The sequence below is a fragment of the Orbicella franksi genome, chromosome 1, assembly GCF_964199315.1.
Source record: "Orbicella franksi chromosome 1, jaOrbFran1.1, whole genome shotgun sequence".
NCBI classification, from domain to species: domain Eukaryota; kingdom Metazoa; phylum Cnidaria; class Anthozoa; order Scleractinia; family Merulinidae; genus Orbicella; species Orbicella franksi.
In genome coordinates, this window is record NC_138145.1 from 25,816,814 (window position 1) to 25,837,481 (window position 20,668).

General features: G+C 39.9%; 1 protein-coding gene across 2 annotated transcripts in view; it reads left to right on the top strand.

The window, feature by feature from the left end:
• Window positions 1–5,354: 5,354 nt before the first annotated feature.
• LOC145498777 (uncharacterized) overlaps window positions 5,355–20,668 on the top strand; it is a 127,752-nt gene continuing 112,438 nt past the window's right edge. For both annotated transcript variants that reach the window (XR_014050892.1, XM_081478705.1), the window contains exons 1-11: window positions 5,355–5,848; window positions 7,243–7,542; window positions 8,768–9,019; window positions 9,698–9,751; window positions 10,490–10,549; window positions 13,279–13,326; window positions 16,016–16,306; window positions 16,949–17,296; window positions 18,133–18,296; window positions 19,143–19,230; window positions 19,798–20,021. Coding sequence is in view for 1 of the 2 variants with exons in the window: in XM_081478705.1 (XP_081334831.1) it covers window positions 5,773–5,848; window positions 7,243–7,542; window positions 8,768–9,019; window positions 9,698–9,751; window positions 10,490–10,549; window positions 13,279–13,326; window positions 16,016–16,306; window positions 16,949–17,296; window positions 18,133–18,296; window positions 19,143–19,230; window positions 19,798–19,991 (1,875 nt within the window). In the remaining variant the exon portion in view is untranslated. The remainder of the gene's footprint in view (window positions 5,849–7,242; window positions 7,543–8,767; window positions 9,020–9,697; window positions 9,752–10,489; window positions 10,550–13,278; window positions 13,327–16,015; window positions 16,307–16,948; window positions 17,297–18,132; window positions 18,297–19,142; window positions 19,231–19,797; window positions 20,022–20,668) is intronic.

Consider the following 20,668-nt stretch of genomic DNA (forward strand, 5'->3'; position numbering starts at 1 on the left):
CATCTCAGAAAGCTCGATTGGCTATAACGGAATTCGACGTTTACAAGATTAATAACTTTCAAAACAATACAGGTAGATAACAGTTTAACAAAAGACTATCGCAGGTAGTGATTACAGTTCGGTTCTAACTACAGTTATGATCTTACACAAAACAGCAGGTGTTTGGTACGGTCAATGAACTGGAACAGTAACCTGTGACTCAGAAACGCAAAACGAACTAAAACAAATATATCTATGTTGGATTTCTATATTTTCTGATAGCGAAAGCGAATATGTAAAACGTACTTAATTATCTAATTTTCTCTCCTCACATTCCTCCAACCTTAGCTTGAAACTCTCCTGAGTCAAGCAATAAAAATTAAAAGTACAATCATTTGAACGTCAATAGCGAAGCAAAAATATATATAGTTTTTCTTGTTGGTTTTAACTTTTTGTAATTTTGTATTTGATTTTCCTCGTGGCCAGAACCGCGGCCATAACCGAGCTAGCGGATATGATGCTCTCGGGGGTTCTAAATAAACTAAAAGCTTTATCACTTGTTCGTTTTCATATTAACAACTTTGACAAATCAATCTCTGACTATGTTCTATGGTTTAGAGGTACTCGCTTAGCAACTAACATACCTCAGTATTTGCTTCTTAGCTTGTAACGTAATTTTAAATATTGATGATTTATGTTGCTTTTCTTATCTTTGTTATGTATCTCAAGGTACTTCTTCATTTATGACACTTCGAGTACTCGCGATCGCGTCAGACTTAATAATCAATGTGTTGACAGCTACATTTTTTTTTTCTTGGGTCTATACTATCCTGGTCGGTCGTCTCTTAATCTTTCTTAATCCTAATGGTTCTCAGATCTTAGTTTAAACGGTCTTCGCAATTTCTCTGAATAACTTTAGCTCTATGTAGTTAACAGTAGCACGTCACATTCATTTTCCTTGTCATCTGTACGGTATGAATTATCCTTCAAGTGTGCCGAATAAGGCGTGCAACCACCACTTATGTAAGGGTCGTGCCAATTATGGGCAAATGTCTTGGCAAACCACTTGCTGTGGTGATCAAGGGACGTCACAAAAGCTTTTTCTTGAGTTTTGACTTGATACTGTGTGGCAAAGCAGGGCTTTCTTTTACTCTCTCGTTCTGCTAAGTGCGATTCGTCTAACCTGTGGGCTCGCGAGGACATAAACAGGTAAAATACAGCAAGTAGGAAGATCCAAAATGACCATTTGAAAGAACACTGATGTGTATTCTTTTGATACTTCTCTTTTCCTAGGGAAATCTTGAGATCACTCTTCATGTAATCAGTAGAAGAGGTGCCTCTTTCTAGTGTAGATTTCGTTGGAAAGGGGAAAACGAAGGTTCCCATCATACGATCATTTCCTGAAGTAGACGTAGTGCTCAGTTTCGAGGGCCTGTCTTTTAAAGTCAGAGAGCTGTTTTTCAAATCTATGACCGCTCCGTGCTCTTGTAAGAAATCGCGCCCAAGTATGCCTTCGTGAGCAAGGTTTTGTATTACGTGGAACTGGGTTTGGTACACAATGCCATTTAACTTCACAGGAACGTCAATCTTTCCCAGGACCGGGACTTTTTCTCCATTGACTGTCTTGACGGACGGCACGAGGCCATCTGTTATGTGGTCCGGCTGCGAGCCATATATCTTCCTCACAAGCTGCTCGTCTATCGCTGAAACACATGCTCCAGTGTCTACAAGTAACTTAATTAATTGACCTTCAAGATCTCCAGCTATTGTAAGATCACCGGTTTTCAGGTCTGAACTCGTGTTTCCAAGAGAATCTGATATCATTGCCTTTCTGTAGAGACCGTTCTGGTTCCCTGAATCTTGTTTCTCGGGTACGTTTCCTGGCTGAGAGTGATCTATGCAACTGATCCTCACTTTACGCTTTACTTTCTGCTCCTGACTTTCATTTGATTGCGTAATAGTTTCTGTAATTTCTTCTCCTGGGTGTGGTAATTTGGCTGAATCTTGTCGTTGTGCTTGCACCTCTTGCAAATAACTGGAACTTTGTGCATGGCGAGGAGGGATAGGGATCTCGTGTCTCTGTTTATTGAGTCGATTCACATACTTTTTGATTGGCTTGTTTTCTGCACTTGCTGTAAATGCATTCACGTAAGCTTCTCCTCGTTGTATCACAGGACCAAGTGGAATACCAGTTCGTCTAGCTAAACCTGAACCATAATATGACTTTGTGTTTCTATCAAAAACAGGAGGATTGTTGCTCCTTGTAAATGACTGTGTCGGGAAAACCTTGTTTTGTTGTGGGCATTGGTCATCGGATTTGTTAACAATTACTTGCTTTGGCTTGACCGGTTGGCTCTGGTTCTTCGCAACAGGAACTTCGCATTGTGGCGGGCCTTGTGGTGGCACATGCGTTGCAGGACTTTTGACCTTTGGGCCGGTATTTTCTGCTCTCGATTCCTCGCCTACCTCTTGTTGAATTTCTCTGTGCTGGGTATTTGTTGGTTCTTTGTCTCGACCAGGCATTTCTGTCTTTTGGATTGTGGACCTCACCTCCTTAGGTCGGCCTGGATTTGGCTGCTCTCGCTTCAGCGATGTACGTCTAACTGGGTGCGCTGTCTTCTCCGTGTTCTGAGTCGCTACCTCGGGTTCGTCTTTCTTTACATAGTCGTAACTAGCTATGGACCCATAACAGTCTGAGGTGGCAATAGGGTTATCCCGTCGCTCTGGAGGCATAATTTCTCTTTGTCTTGGCTGGTACTCTGAATTATTCTGGTATCCAGGTGGTTGTACGCTTCGTTTAGGCTCACGTGCTATGTACTGGTCAGCTGTCAGATGGTACTCTCGCTGTGGGCAACTTTGTGCGAAGTGACCGGTGGCACCACAGTTATAACAGGAAGGTCGCTGTCTCGGTAGTGGGAAGATATATCTGGTATGTGGTATTCGTCTAGAGAGGTTGTTAATACGGGCTTCTACACGTCGGTCTAGAGACTCCATCGCATCACGTAGATCTTCAATCATTCCCATCATTACCCCTTGTTCACTGTTTTCAGGCGCAGCATAGGCGGCCAACTTTTCTGAGTTGACCTTCTTGTGGGCAACACCTTCTAATTTGCTAGCCAACACATCCAACTTTGTGTTTATTGATTGTATCTGTTGATCCACTGGTTGAGAATTGGTACCCGTCGCCACAGCTGGTAACTGTCCATTAATCATTAGCGCGTTTATCAATCTATCCATTTCACTATTTTCACTGGTTTGACTTACGCGCTTGTTAATTGAGTCCAAAGTTCTGGCATATTGTTCTGCTTCTAGCAGGGTTTCTGGCATTTTCTTGAGAACTTCAACTTTCATTGATGGTAATAATCCTTCTACGAAATATGTCACTTTATCCACTTCTGCTAAGTGCAGTCCACCAAAGAGTTCATGCATGTCATTTACATAGTCGGACAGCAGTTCATTGACTCCTTGACGTCGCGTAACAAGGCGTTGGCGCCTAACCCATGTACGGTCCTTGGTGGCATAACGTTTCATAAGCGCACACTTCAACTTTTCAAAGCTCTCTCTTTCCTCGGCTGGCAGCTCAAAAAGGAAGGTTTCCGCTGGCCCGCTCAAGTTATTAATAATTTGGGCTAAAGCCAACGGACCAGTCTTTTCGATTCCCTTGGTTGTTAATAACAGTTCTAGCTTTTCAAACCAACGCGTGATATCTTCATTATCTCGGCCATGGAACTTGTCAATGCATACATCTTTGATGAGCATCTTTTGTGCCAAGTTGTTTAGTGTTTGTTGATATGAATGTAATAACTCAGCTGCTGCTTCTTCCGGTGTTTCTTGACTAAACATTTTCTTAGCAGTACTACCAGGATGACCGGTACCTGCTTTCTGGGTGTTGTGGAACGAACGTGCAGCGTTGTCGTCACTAAATTGGTCGTCAGAGTCGATAATGTTTTCTCTACTGCCAATTTCTTCTGAACTTGAACTTTCTGTTTCGTTAAGTCTTTCCCGAAGTTCGTCCTCAAAGATTACTCTTCGGGGAAAGTGTTTATAAATATCTGCGGGTGAGTTAATGACTGGTTCCCGTAGACCACCTGTTGCAAAAACAGTGTCTTCTGAATCCTCTTTTGATCGTTCTTTTTCTTTTCCTTTTTCTATAGTTTTATTATAAATTGACTCCTGATTGCGATATTCTTCCGCTGCTGGTTCAATTGTCTCTTTTTCAGTATTCTGGGGCGGTGTCGACGGAATTCCACCAGCACCTCCGTCAATGCTAATATCAACTGTTTCTAAATTTGAACAGTTCGTTCGATGACTCTCTTCTTCTCCACGGCGAGAGTCGGGCGTGTCAACACTGGAATTTTCTTTTCGCAACTCAGGGGCTATCTCACTTTCATCAAATGGCAAATCGCAACTCACACAAGCATCTGTTTTACTCCTCGGGGTACTAGCGTACGAATACTGATATAGATGCTTCTGGCTTCTCAAGTAATACGGCTTACTCTTCTTCTTGAAAAACCTCTTTATGTACAAAATCTACGGACTTACTTGGACGATTCTTTTTCCGTCGCTCCAAGGGGTTACATTCGTCTATTTCTTTGCCTCTCCCCAGAAAGCTTGCTGTTACTACACTGAATCTCCACCAATGTGATAACACGTTTTTGGGCCGCTTACGGTTGTTATCCTTGTTACAACAATCCAGAGGGAAACACGCTTGCAGCGACGGAGTTTGTCAGACTCCTAGAGTACTCGGGATCTGTTACAGCAAAACAATCCAACGGGAAGACAGAGAATACACAGTTCTTGGGTCCAACAGTAGAGTTTAATCCACTAAGGTACTCAGAACATACCCGAACATAACCAGAATGTAACCAAAGAATATTTCACAAGGCACGACTATTTAAGCCGAAAGCACAATTCTAAAGGATCGCGTAAAGCTATTAAAAATTCTTAACTAAACATTATCTAATACATCTCAGAAAGCTCGATTGGCTATAACGGAATTCGACGTTTACAAGATTAATAACTTTCAAAACAATACAGGTAGATAACAGTTTAACAAAAGACTATCGCAGGTAGTGATTACAGTTCGGTTCTAACTACAGTTATGATCTTACACAAAACAGCAGGTGTTTGGTACGGTCAATGAACTGGAACAGTAACCTGTGACTCAGAAACGCAAAACGAACTAAAACAAATATATCTATGTTGGATTTCTATATTTTCTGTTAGCGAAAGCGAATATGTAAAACGTACTTAATTATCTAATTTTCTCTCCTCACAATAGTAATCTCTGCACTGGGAGATTTTTTATGCGATCTTCATTCATCTCTTAGATTACGAGTAGTCCCTCTTTCGCTTAGTCTGTCGTGCGTCACGTGAAAAAAAGGGGCGCGCGGTCATTTATTTCTCGCGGTTTTTTTCTTTTCCCATCACGCATGACATCTTGGATTTTCAATCAACTATTGAATCTCGGATTACACATACCGGATGGGACTGGACACTACTGACTGACTCGAGGAAAATTTGAATATCGAAAGTGTGAAGGGAAGGGGCTTTCCCTGAATATGAGTCACAAGACTATAATTGTCCATTTACGGGCGCTTGAGGGCGCGACCGATGGTTTTTCACTTTCTTACGGTAAGCGTTAAAATGTTCAACCTCTTAACAGAGCAAAGTCTCTGAAACTTTGCAAAGCCTTCCTGACTACGCGGAAGTTCCGATATCTACCCGGCCACAATTGTACACACTGAGAGGACGAAAGCAAAACAAATTGTTCTGGAACGTTGATCAGCGGGTATGAGTTCAGTAAACATGGAAGCTGATCTTCAGGCGTGTTTACAGGATCTAGACGAGATTCTTGGCGGAGAACAAGGTACATGTAATCGTTACCCATTGTCAATAATATTGGAAATTTCATACACACCAGGGACTGCATTATCTCTGACCTCTGGCTATAAAATACTGATTTTCAAAGACGCGCAAATGTACAGACGGTTTACAATACTAACCCATAATCAATCCATTACTCAGGGAAACCGAAACTGTTTTACATTGAAACAGATGCTAATGTTGGGGCGCTTTAATCTCTCCATTCTGTACAACATATTCACGCCGGCAAAAATTGTCTACCATTGTTAGGCGAAGTGCTATGCAAGAAAACAAGAATTATTTCTACTAGCAATCACAGAATACTTTAATAATAATAAGAAGAAGAAGAACGAAACCGGAGAACACCTATTACCTTCCCTAACTTCCGCTTCTAGTTATAAAATCGTTTAGAAAATATATCAACGTACTTTCCTGGAAGAAGTGCATATAGATACAGATTGTGCGAATACATACATGTAAATTCAAAACAGCAGAGGATGATTCTAAATCATTAAGAGCTACCGTCGAGGAGAGTAGGATTATTTCTTGAAACATGCCTCAGCTGGCATGAGTTCATGAGAACGGAAGCCTCTGTTATGTTATCATTCATCTCATAACTGAGGTTCGAAGGTAACATACGATAAAAAGTTTTTTTTTTATTTATTTACATTACAATTAATGGAACTAAAAAACGTTAAACTTGCATTTATTTTTAAATTGTGATACTAATTAGGGCTATCGATTAACTTTAAATATCCCAAAAGAAGCGTTACCTAACTACGTAGGTTACAATTAATAGTGTTTCATGTACATGTAGATGTAGATAGATACTTTAATTCATAGCCGGACTTTTTAACTCTATACACACGTTCCAACTTCGCCGTTCTTTCGGTGAGGATCAGGCCAACGTTAGTTTAAGAATTTATAGATGTTTAAAAATATACAAATGTTTAGGCCGAACAAAACGAAATAAATTGTTCTCCCCAGTTGATTAGTTGACCCATAAGTGGATATAAAAATTCAAACGAAATAAATATTGAAAACTGTAGTGTGCTGGCATTGCAAAAAACATAATAATGCTACGTCAACAGATTTTTACCAGGAAACAGGAAAAATTATAAACACCAGGGCTAACACTATTAAAAGACGGATAGCACAGTAATACCTTGATATAGCCAGCATAATCGCAGGTTCTTCACTTATCACATGTTCAAAGAACCCTTAATTCCAGCTACCAACACGTTATAGAATAATGCGTGAGTAAAGCGACTGCTTAATAAATCCTCTTCTGTAGCAAGCATAGCATCTGCTTCATAAAGAGCCAGCTAACATACAGGCTGTAATAAACCAAGAACACGAAGTGTAATGTGTTACCTTTTTACTCCTAAAATTACGCAGGAACTGCGTCTAATGACACGCAGCCGCTGCTGCATGACCCCTACCAACATCCATTTTACGTCAGCATGCAAGATCCCCCTGATATTCAAGTTGAGATAACAGACTTGAAAGAAGTCTATGACAAGTTTCAAATCAAGAAAGTGCTTACATCTGAAGAAGCCAAGAAATCTTCTACATCTGAACAACGTATTGCTCAAGGCAAGGTCAATGGAGTAGTTTGGACATCTGGCCAAATTGAGACGATCACAGCATTTGTTCAGCGCACTCCTGAGGCAGCAGAGAAGGTCCATGACACTATAGGTTTGTACACGTCTCTTATGTAAGGTATCTTATAAATCCGGCACAATAAAATTTAGGATTGCATTTCAAGTAAGAGATAACGAGAATTAGATGCAGAAATATTGTGTCACTGGAAGGGGACCAGCATATTTCAGCTACAGATGCAGTGTAGTTAAAATTTGATTGCATTCTCTTTTGAGTTTGCTTTCTTTGATTATGTAATTCAGTATTACTGTAGGTAATAAGTTCTTCAATGTATCATTAACTTCAAGAATCACCTTTAATTTTGAAATTTTGTCTTCCAGTTGTGTTTGTTGCACATGTAATACAGGAATAAATAAGACAGATTTTTGTAGTTGTAGGAACTGTATTGTGGTTCTTTTTTTTTTTTTTTCCTTTGAACTTTTGACTGGCTGGGTTGTCTTTTAACAGGATTTTCAGCCATAGCATGGCCAAGTAACCCTCCTGGGCATTTGACATTACAAATTTTTAGTTAGTCAAATTTCCATTATTTGAACCAAAAATGTTGTTCAAACACCCCACCAAAGGGTTAAACTGCATTGCATGCAATCAAATGCCCCCAAACCCAGAACATACATGGCAGGAGTTTCATTAACGTTTTCAGCAGGAGGGCAACTTGTTTTCACAGGTGGGCAAAACTATTTGAACTGAAATTCTAAAATAGAATAACTTTCCTCCAGATGGTCAAACCAGGCGGGAAAAATCGTCCTCACAACCAGTCAATTTGCCCAGTGCCTGGCCCTTAATATAAACCCCTGACATGGTATAAAAGATTAATGGAAAAGAAAAACATTCTCCCTCCAACACCCACTTTTAACTTTCACTATGTCCCAGGTATTGTTTTTATATACCATTAAAATACAAGTGGTTAAATTTTGACAAGTGAAATTATTTATTTAATTTCAAACACAGCAAAAAGCTTTTGAGGGCCTTTCTTTTCCAGACAAAATGTTGCAAAGAACAGTGCTGTCTGCTGATGACTTCTACCTTGACCTTGACTTCAAAACAAGTTCCCCCTTAACCCTCCCATATGAGCTCATCTGGTGTCAAATGCCCCAACGTAATGACAACCACTGATGTCAAATTCATACTTCCCTTGGTACAACAAATTTTCAAATGCCCAGGGTACATGTATACCCAGGGCGTGGATGTTTATGTCCAGTTTTGATCAACACAAATTAGAAACTTAAAATAATTTGATCATAGATTTCTTACATTTTTACAGGACCTGTGGAGCTAAGAGTTAGTTATGAAAAACATGAAGTGCAATCAATTCATTTTTCGATTGATCTGGATTCAGTATACAAGACTCCAAAAGGAGAATTGGTTTATTCACTTGACAGAGTAGAAATGGAGATGCGGAATATGTGGCAACTTGTTATCGTTGTAGAACTCATTGATGGTTCAACACAACAGTTCACATCAAAAGAGTTTCGCATCAGAACAAGACCAAGGCCACCACCCAAGCAGCCTGCAGGTACATGTACAATGTACATACACAGACATACAGTGTATATAGTAGTAGAATTTGTGAAGAATTTGTTTCAAGTTTAAATATGACATTCCCTATTTCGTTTATTTAACTGTTCAGCATAAACACATGAACTTGTAGTTAGCCAAAAGAAGGGCAAAAATGTACCATTGATCTACACGTGTGCTTCACTAGGATTGAATGGAATTTGACCAATATTTCAAGTGCACACACACAATTTTAAAGCTTCATTGCATGGAAAAGATTATTTTTAACACAATATAAATTATAGAAACCTTGATCAAATAAGGTTACCAGTATATCATATTATTTATCTTAGTTTTAAAGTTCTGTAGTGAGTGTAATCTAAAGTGAATTAAAATGACTACAAGGAAGACCATACATGTATTTGAAACTATAAATATAGTAGGATTTTGTGTTTAAATAAAGACTGACTTGACTTAACTTGACCACAAGAGATAGTCACCTCCCACTCACCAATTTAACCATTGTAATTAATAATTGTTTACTTTTCTAAGTAAACAATTTTGGCGCTATATAAATATTTTATTATTATTATTATTTCTTAATACGACTATTAATATTAATATCAATATTAATATTAATATAAATATTGATATTAATATTAACATTAATATTAATATACAAATGCTTGTACTTCAGGATCTACTGACCCAGTGACTGGTAATACAGCTAAAAGAAAACGACCAGAGATAGGTAAGTGAGTGAGTGAAATCTATATTCACTGTTTCAACATAATTTTAACCAAAGCAAAACACTTGAATGATATAATAAATAATTTATAATACTGTAGCTGCTGCTTTTTTGCAGATTATCTTAATTTAATATTCACTTACTATACAGGTAACTTCTGATTGTCGTTCCTCTGAGATGTCCAGTGATGCATAACTTTCCACTGTTTGTTACAGGCAACCTTTTAGAAAAAGTATAGGCAATGTTAAATTCTAACAGCATGATTTAGAGTTTAAATACATTAGATATTATACATACTGGTGTACATACTTTATTGAAGCTCCCTACATGGGTTTTTCAGTATCAAAATAATTGTAGTTGATAGAAATTAAACCTCTATTTAGATAATCTGGTCACTTTCCCATAAACTTGCCTGTATTAACAAATACATGTATACAGGATATTACATAGCCAGGAGGAGATATAAATTTCTCTTCTGGCAGTTGAATTGAACTTTTAACAGATTTGATTTTTTAACTTGACCAGTGTTGTGTTGCTCAAGCAAGGTGATTGAACACAGTTTCAGTTCAAACAGTTTTTTATTGTTCCTTGACACTGGCTACTGATAGGAAAAATCATCCCGGAGGAAGAAAGCTTGTACTGTACATGAACTAAGAACCTGTTGGTAATAAAAACCTACTTTGAAATATTCTGTAGGTTTCAAAATGTCCACTCAGATCAATTACTGCCTTTCTGATTCAGATTCTCACATGTCTGGAATACATGGAAGTCCTCATAATGCCAGTGGATCATCATATTCAGGTACTAGACTTTTAAAACAATAACCTACAAATTCACTTTTAGATAAATGAATAAGTAGAGTGTGGGAAACTAAATTTTGACAGCACTCGCCCAGAAAGATGCCTCCCCTCCTCAAGAAAAATCTCCGCAATGATTCACAAACCAATGATATGTTTTTTGGTATCTCATAATCACAGACACCCAGCTTGCCATTTTGTGTGAGTGGCCTTGTTCTGGTCCATTTACGAGATGCCTCCTCAGGATCGCGGACAGATTTTACTTTTATATATTGTTTTTATTGTCAACTGTTGACACTCCTTAGAAATTTTTCTACATTTCAGTAGTCTAATAACTGAAAAACAGCTAAACAAAGTCAGCTGGCACTACTGAATTGACATATATCCCTAGAATCGATATCCTGACGTACACAACTTGTCAGCACGTGGAAGACTGGCATTTTTCCTTCAATAAAAAATTATACTTAAAGACCTTAAACCCAAAGATGACTACAACAGAGGCACTTAAATTTTCAAAGCAGTTTCTGTTTCAAGATGACACTAGCAGTATCAATTCATACATGTGTAGCTGTTATGTAAATTGTCACTGGAGGAAGCCGTATTTCATTATTTTCTATTTATGAAACACTACGTTCTGTACAGGTGGGCCTATGCCATATTGCGGCCCTATGCCCCACTAGGGGCTATAAGGAATGATGATAATGATGTTCTGTTACTGTATTATTGGCAAATTATTTGGGCATCTTGAAAGTGTAGGGGGAGCAGCTGAAAAATATGGTGTTTAAAAAGGGGCCCACTATAAATATTACCTTATTGACAGCTTCCACAGTAGTACAAAAGTTCTGCCATAATTCCTAAAATAGCAATCCTGAAGTTCTGAAAATTTAAATATTTCACAGGGGAGCATGCCCTGGGGCCCTCCTACTTTGTTAGGTACCCTACAGCAGGAACTAAGCCCCTAATACAGTGTAAGCATTTGGTTGCTAAATATACAGTACCTCAACCTCCAAAAAGAAACTCCCTTTGATAAAACTGAGGCAACGTCAGCTTTTTGTCATGCTTTTGGCTATTTTCACTTGAATATAGGTATTGTAATGACAGCATCTATAACAGTGCAAAAGTTCTGCCATAATATCTAAAATATGTGTAGTGTTCCTGGGGTTCTGAAAATTCAAAATTTTTCCAGTGGAGCATGCTCCCAAACCCCCCTACTATGCTAGGTACCCAGCAGCAGGAACTAAACCCGTACTAAGAATTTTGTTGCTAAATACAGCTGAACCTCCATGAGTGACCTCCCTTAAGAAAAGGCAATGTCAGCATTTTTTTAGGCACGTTGTCTATTTGTATTTGAATATGGGTGTTGTGATGACAGCATCTATAATGTGCAAAAGTTCTGCCAGAATGCCTAAAATAACGTTTCTGAAGCTCTTAAAATATGATTTCAGGGCTCGGAAAAAAGTGCAGAACAGTCGTCCAGGACAAATAGATTTTCCTTCTGGGCAAGTAGCTTTTCATTCCCACTTGCCCAACGGGCAAGGGATTAGGCAAGTTGTCTGTTAACTAAAGCATTAAAAGAGCAAACTAAGACTTGCCAGGGGAAGCAAAATTTGAGAGCTACTTGTCCCAAGGGTCCAGACCACTCAATTCAGAGTCAAGCGCACTAACCATGAGGCCACCACACCCTGGCCAGGAACATTCTGTAGTGTTCTCGGGCAAGACACTTTACTCTCACAGTGCCCCTCTCCAACCAGGTGTATAAATGGGTACCAACGAATTTAATGCTGGGGGTATTCCCACAATGGACTAGCATCCCATCCAGGGGGAAGTAGAAATAATCCTAGTCACTTCATGCTACAGAAACCGGGATAAGCTCCGGCCTGATGGGCTACTTGACTCGTATGCAGACTTAACCTGTCCCAAGGCCAAGTTGGAATTCAAAGTTTTTTGGGCTCTGAATTTTTCCTGGAGGAGTATGCCTCCGGACCACTCTACTTTGAACACTGTAAATACACTCAAACCTTCACTACCAACCATGCAACTCCCTTTCATAAAACAGTCACGACAATGTAATCTCGGATTTAAGTCCTCTTTGTCTATTTTTATGACAAAACAACTGGTACAGTGTCAAAAACTGCTTAAACCGGCTTGAAAATGGTATCATTTGTTCTTTTATGTTTTTTAGACTTAATTTTCATGGGGGTTAACCCAAAAAGTTAGGGGTATGAGGGAGGGGGTCAGGTAAAAAATTTCTGATGAAGAGGGGGGTCATTTTGTGTAACAGGGACTGTCTATCAAATCCCACCAGCCCCCCTCCACCCATAAAAAAACAAATGGTCTCTGATAACAATATTTTAGCAAACCAGCATCTTAGCACATGCCTTCGATGTTTGCATATTAACTTTTTTAAACCAACAATAAAAATATTTTTGTATGTAACTTCATTGTGATTCCACATTCATGAATAACTGCAAAGATCTTTCTCCAAAATCTTTTACTGACAGTTTGTACAAGTAATTCATATACTATATTATTATTACCCACAGGGGATAACTGAGTTTTTGAACCTCCAATGGAAACAAAAATTGGTTTGAAAAATCAGGTAGTTCGAGAAATCAGGGATAAAATTAGAGGGACTTTTGGTTCAAGTTATTGGGAGGTTAAAAAATCCAGGGTTTGAGAAATCAGGATTCCACTGTACATGTATACTAAACTATTGTTATTATGTTGATCAAGGCACTGGTAACTCTCCTTCTGGATCAGCTACACTGACAGACAAGAACAGTAAGTATTCTGTTTCATACAATTCAATAGATGTCAAAAGACAGCTAAAATAAATCATAATAGCTCTGATTGACTGAATACATCAGTCTCTCCATCCCAAGATGCAATACCATCACATTTGGAGACAGGGCTTATTCTGTGGCACCCACACAGTTTAGGAATTAACTTCATTTAAATTCATATAAAAATGAAAACCTCATCAGTTTATAAAATAAAATCCATTGTTGAATTCACAGTAAATAAATTATATGGATAGCTACACGATGATACATGTAAAAGCTTGAACGTAAATATTTTTTCAACCAAACTTCAATGACCATCAACTAAAATCACATTATCAGAAAGAGTACTTATTCAGACCCAAAATGGGTAAAGATGGTGTCATAAATTATTGGTAGATAAGTAAGCTGTCGCTAAACTTTAGCCATGGTGTCATCAACATGGCTGGAGGGGTGGGCCACTACCTATACTGTATTGACATGTCTATTCATATGGCTTTAATACCTAATAACACAGTGCACCATAATAGCTAAAAACTACAAGACACCATGGATATATACATGTACATGTAGGCAACACTCAGACCTTAGGCGTTGCATGCTAGTCATTAGAAAATTTAATTAATGGTACGCCTAAAGACCAAATTTGTCTCTCACATTAGATGATACAAAGAAAAAGGGGAGAAAAACATGATAATAATACCACATTTTCTCATGTGCTCATACAATTTTCCTAGCCTGAAAAACATAATTAGCTACAATAGCGAGCTAGGTGATAACAATACACATACTACAACAAACCTGGAAGTGCATATCCATGTCTTTGGTACTGGTCCACTTGTAGGCCTGACCAGGTTTTAAACTAATGTTTTCTCAAAACCAGTACAAGTATTCATTTGTTGAGGTTTGACTGAAAAAGAAACCCATTAAATTAAAAGAGTGAACTGTTGAGGACAAAATTTCACATTTATTCCTTTGTCCAGGTTCGCTGTCAAGGAATACAAAGTACCCAGGACAGTTTGACTGATAAGCAAACTAACACCAACACATTTAACAAACAGTTTTTTTACAAGGCCCGGGTTACAAGGGCTGCTCTAGAAATCACTGACAATTTTTTGAGATCCTGTAACCAGTGAAAGCTTTATTTAATGGATCCTCAATGTTCCTTGAGGATATTCATGGATCTTATGCAGGATCAAAAGTGATCCTTGTCAACATCCCAAAGAATCTGTCGGGATCTTAACAATTCTCGCCAGGATCTTCAGAGATACAGACCAAGATCTTCAGGGATCTTCGAGGACCTTCAAAGATCTTGGACCTTTCCAAGATCCTTCAAATAATTTATTAATTATCCTTGAAAGATCCTCATTTTCAAGGATCTTTGGAAGATCTTTAAGATCTGGTAAGATTCTCAAAGATCTTTTAGTTTCACCAGGGATGAAACCATTTTAAAGACCCTTTAAACACCTTAAAATCACGGTACCAGCGACCTACACAGTGTTCACCAGTGTCACAAACAAACAATGACATTTGTGTTTACGTTTCACAATAGTCGCAAGCATATCGAAGATCAGCGAACTGATCAAAACGAACGCGAGCAAAAAAGCTTTATACCCTTATATTAATCTTTCATGGAGTGGCAAAGATTTTAATTCACGTTCATTCAAAACGAGACAACTTACGGGGAACCTGTGCGCAGCGTTGTGCAGTTGCTTCGCGTCCATGCGGCCGCTGTTGATCGCAACGGCTTGAACGGCTTACATCATTTTCCCGAAAATATCGTGTCCGTAGATGTTATTTTCTCTCAGTTTGAACTTGAAAAGTATAGAAAACGGCAGAAAACCCGATATTTCAGGCGTCCAACCTGGTCATATCTGAGATCATAACTCGCTGACCCATGCACACGCACGCCGCATGGTAGCCGCGTCTCGTATTTCGTTATTTTCGCGCCGTTTTCAACATGCGTTAGTCACGTGATATACGTGGTACAATGTAACTTGATTCTACACTGTACTGACTGAATTAAGAAAATCTGGACATCAAAACTTTTTACAATACATGTGAAATTTAACATTCTCAGTTGTAGGATCTAGGAAAACACGTTGTGCTTGTTACTCAACGATAACTGTTAGAAAGTAATGATGTTTGCGAAAAGCATCCGAAAGGGACTGGCAAAAATATAAACTAAATAAGCTTATAATTAAATAGCGAAAAAACAATCAGGTAAAACAGTTATGCAAATTGATAAATAATTAAAAAGACTAGATAGCTTATGGATCTATGGAAAGTGGATCACTTGCATTCCTCGCTATAAGAGACAAGGAGCCTGAAGAGGTCAAATGGGAACTCTGATTTCTGTCACTAAGAAAATGAGATTTGGGTCACTAGCACCGCACTGGGACCGGCCGATCACAAAAAAATGGAATGGAAGTGGGGTTCTGGAATTTTGGAAAAAATGGGACGGGAAATGGAATCTACACTCTTCCCCCCTCCCCAACCCTTCCACTTCTTCAGAACTGTCAATGACGGCTTCATTCGATTTCACTTTGAGACTAAATAGCACTAGCGTTTGTCTTTTGAGTCAATTCAATTTGATTTTAGACTGGCGCTGTGCTCTACCCAAATATTTTAGAAACTTGATCCAGCCTTAAATCAGAGATAAAATCCTGACTGTCTTGCATTCTGTATAGTTCTAACAGATTACCTGGAGGCACAGAGGGCTCTTATCACAGATTTGAGGGTCGTTAACATGACGACAGAAAGCGCAGACATCGCCTATCACCTGAATCTGACAGAATCAGCACGAAGACGACCTGACCTGGAGGAGGGTGATGTGATTGCCTTCCTGGGAAATGCTAAAACTGGCCAAACCGAAATAGAGAAACTGACACACGAGAATTCAGGACGAGCAGTGATGGCCGGCGTAATAAGCCGATCGGCTTACATTTATGCCCATGCACCTCGCCATGACGTGGAAAAAGGTAAAGTGAAAAATACATTTTGTTTTTTGCTCCTTTCATATATGTCCTTTACAGACAATGTCATTAACCCAGATTTAAAGTAGATGGAGATGGAGCCTCAGTGAGTTCAACAGTGACGTCTTGATGTTCCTACCCTCAGGGAGGTAGTGTGGTAGCCTAATGGTTACCACGTACAACTACAGACTGAGTGGTTCTAACCATTGGTCCTTTTCAGTGATGTGTTTTAAAGGTAAATATTTTCACTGCCATTGCGTCTGTCTCCAAACCCAAGTCTATAAATTAGGACCGACGAACTGACGAATGTACAGTTGTTGGGGTAACCTGTCAGTGATTTACCTACAATGTACTAGTACAAAAGCAATACTACCGAACTTGCGTCATGTTACATATAAATATGACACCGATGACCAATCCGGCTCCTCCCTTTCATCTCTTGCCTTAGAAAAGACCTGGACCTCAAATAAGCTATGGGAGCTGGGACTTAACACATCTAATCTGGGATGAGTTTTAAGAAACGTTTGTGCTCCAAGTCTAGTAAACTTGTCAAAGGACTGAACACAAAGACCCTCCCTAGTATTGCGGTGCTATGGACAGTTTGGTTTATCTTACTGAATTTTTCTTTTAAAATCATGTTATTTGAAGGTGCGACTGAGACGGTATGTGTTATCGGCCTTGTTAAGGTTAAAGTACTTGGCACGGTCCAAAATGGTGAGCGTGTGTACGCGGCAGTACACCAGCCAGGTGTTGCTATTCCGGAGACGCACATTCCGTTACGAGCAATGGCCGGTCGCACCCCAACGTTACTGGGTCAAGCCCTGGAGAGCAAGACGAGCTATAAACAAGACAGCGTTCACTTGGTCCATTGCTTTGTATCGATAGTGCTCGGTATACAGTCGGGACAGCTCGCTAATGCCATTAACGACCTTCAAGAAGGGATGCAGGGCAGATTTGAGGATGTTATGGTAAAGAACAGGTCAAAGTGGCTTAAAGGTCAGGAGCGGTTTGTTTCAGTTTTATTTAGCCGTCCCGGAAGTGACGTACATTCGCGTTGTGCTTTGAAGTGGCAGCCATGAACACTGATCATAGCTGCCACTGACTGTTTTGACTGACTGTTTCGTTCTGGTTTGGGCTTATCAGCATGGTATAACCAGTGCTAAGGAACTCACTTGGCTATGCTCTGTTTATGAGTCTTAGCAAGGACGAGTACCTATTCATTCCTGCACGCCACGGGTTAAAGGCTTTTCGCACGCGTACAAGTTTTAGCCAGACTCCAGAGGTCTGTAGTTTGACTATGGCCACCATGATCATTTTCTTTTCAAATAGCTTACTTGACTCTCACAGTGCCTCTCTCCACCCAGGGATATATGACCATATATATACAGACTAATCATCATCTCGAGTTGGAAAATTTCGAGGAATAATTATAACATGCGACGGAAAGGCATCCCATCCAGGGGGAACTAAAGAAAATAATATTGCTTCTTGCTACGGAGATCGAGTTAAACACCGACGAGATTGTAAAGGGCATAACCTCTAGTACCTTTATTTGTTATTGCCATTGTAATAAAGTTTTGTGGGCTGCAAAAGTGTGACCATTTTGGGCTGCCAGTGTAGACTACGAGTAGTCCCTTCCTCGCATAGTCCATCGTGCGTGACGTGAAAGAAACCCTCGAGCAAAAAATGGCCGCGCGAAATCCTGGCCATTTTTTCCCTCGAGGTTTTCTTTCGAGTCACGCTCGACGGACTATGTGAAAGAGGGACTTCTCGTAGTCTACTTCCAGTGGTGTAATTCACTGATATCCGGGATGTATCTATATGGATTTCAGGCTTGAGGTGGAAGTTGTTAATATTCCTTGTGGTTCTCGGATTGCTTACTGCTGTGTTTTACGAGTTCCTTGCTCCAGGCACTTGGTACCAGTATCAGCTCTGTAAACGAGGAAGCATCAAGGGTCACGCAGCAACTTTTTCATTTACGACACACGACATCCAAGTATGTATAGCGCAAGATAACGGTGCTTGGGGTAACGTAATTTCCACAAAACAAGTTAATATCTTATATGAACCAATGAGGGAGCTGTAAGAAACGTAGACCTTTCGCTTCTTTTGGAATGATTGAAGTTTGTGGAAGTCTTTTCTTAATAATCAACCGACTCAAATCACTTTCTAGTATGCGAATTTTTCATTTTAATCGTGAACTGCGTGAAATATCAGAATCAAAATCTGAATTGCCTCCTAAGTTCAAGGTAACAGAAAGAAAGTAATAACATCTCCCCCAGCTTCAATGACATTTTTTCTGTTTTATTAAGTTTTAACGAATCGAGTTAAGGTGAAGAGCACCCAAACGCGCTATTGAGAGTATGTTAAGTCTAGAGTACCATTGAGGTGACACAGCATGGGTTCCTTGCGTCTTGTATCTTGCGTCTTGCCTCGGGACGTGAAGGTTTAAATACTAGGCTGTATCGATCTAACGGCGTTAGTGTGCATTATATTTGCCCATGCTTTGAGAGAAGACTTTGCTATTAAGAACGTTTGTGATAAAATATTTACGCTAAAGAGTGTATTTAGAATGGCTCAGCTAAAGTACGGGAAAAATGTTGTACCAGTTTATAATTTAACTGACTGCTCGACATATGAACGCGCAGTATGCACCAACCTCGTCCCCAGGGTCTCTCTTTTATTCTCTCTCACTCTCTCTAGGGGGCGGGGCGGAAAGAAGAAAGACCCCGGGTCAGCTTTTCCGAAAACCTGATAGGCGAAGATTTGTGGAAAAATACCAGTAAGACCCCGTCTGCAACGGACGTATGTTTACGATTTGTTTCGATTTATTATGTTTCAGACTGCCACTATACGCGGGATTGAATTCACCTGGGAAAGGGTGAAGAAAAAACTTGACCTTGACGGTTGTGAACCGTTAAACGCTACAGGTAAAGTCATGATTTTCCATACAGACTTAGAGCAAAGCGAAACAGAACAATTGCGCCTTTTCTAGACGTCAGCGTTTAATAATGCAACATTAAGAGGCGGAAGGAGAGAAAGAGCTACGACCGATTGGAAGCCCTGTTTTCGGTGGTTCTTTTGCCTTTGTTACTTCAAATTGTTTCAAATTTTAATCTTCAAATGGTATCTGTGGTAAAAGCCAGTCCCTTAGTCCTCCGTTAAATGTATTGATTTAAGCTAATTATCTGTCAGCAAAGGCAGACAGACAGATGAACACACAGACAGACAAGCAAACAAATAGGTCAGACATCCGGCCGGTGCGGGGAGGCAGGCAGAAAGACAACTGCAGACGACATTGAGAACAGCACATTGAGAGACGGATGGACGAACAGACAGAAGGATGAATGGACAAGCGGCCGGACGGACGTATAGACTGATAGACAGACAGACGGACAGACAGACAGACAGAGCTAAACAGAAACATGCTGACAGAACAATTCGAATAACATTTCTGTATGGAAGTGTAATTCGCGTGTCTCTTGCAATCTTTCCAGATGTCCATTATTACCTCAATTTGGATCGATGCGCCTATGGCGAACGGATCGTTTTGGATCACAAGCCACCAATACGTGGACCGGAGGTTTTCGCAGTCAACGCAACTTGCTCGGGGGTATTTTACCTGCACAAGAACAAATGGTTTCCATACGCTACGGCGGAACACGTCACGTGCGAGCCCCCATATTCCTGAACCCGTTTGGTGATGGAGATCATTTAGCTGGTCAGAGTCGTGTAATAGCCAATAGCGCTGTTTTATTACTAGCGTACTACGTAAAACTAGCGCGGGGCCTCGGGGGATACTAGTATAATTTACCAGTGAACTAATGGGGTCTAGTTTTTACTCTGAAGGTGCTTTCGGGCGTTCCCGCGAGGAGCCCGAAGTTCAAGTCAGTGCAACATAGACAAGGAGAAACATGTTTGTGATGAATGTACTTTCCAACCCAACTCCAGCAATGACTAACCAGGGATTTAGCGTCCACCCAAAGTGCTTTTTTATACGTAAATCGACACTGATTCCGTTAGGGTTGGACAATCAATCGTTTTCTTGAAATAAGCAAAAAGCGTCATCTAAGAAAAGACTTATACCTTCCGGCGGCGGTGGGTGGGTTGGGTGGGGGCACTAATATAGAGAAAAATATGGTCTCCAAAGTTGAGCCGACTCTGTCTCTAAAAGTAAATTGAGTCAGAATTAAGCGTAAACGGACGTAACTGGACTCAAGACCGTAACTTACTAAGGGGTTGCATTGGACTCCTTCGTTGAGTAGGGACCAGCAAAGGTCTTGTTTTAGGTAGTTTCAGCGGATGACCTGCACCTTTTTAAAACTTCTATTTTGATTCGTTCTTGTTAATCTGCACCTCTTTTGCTTT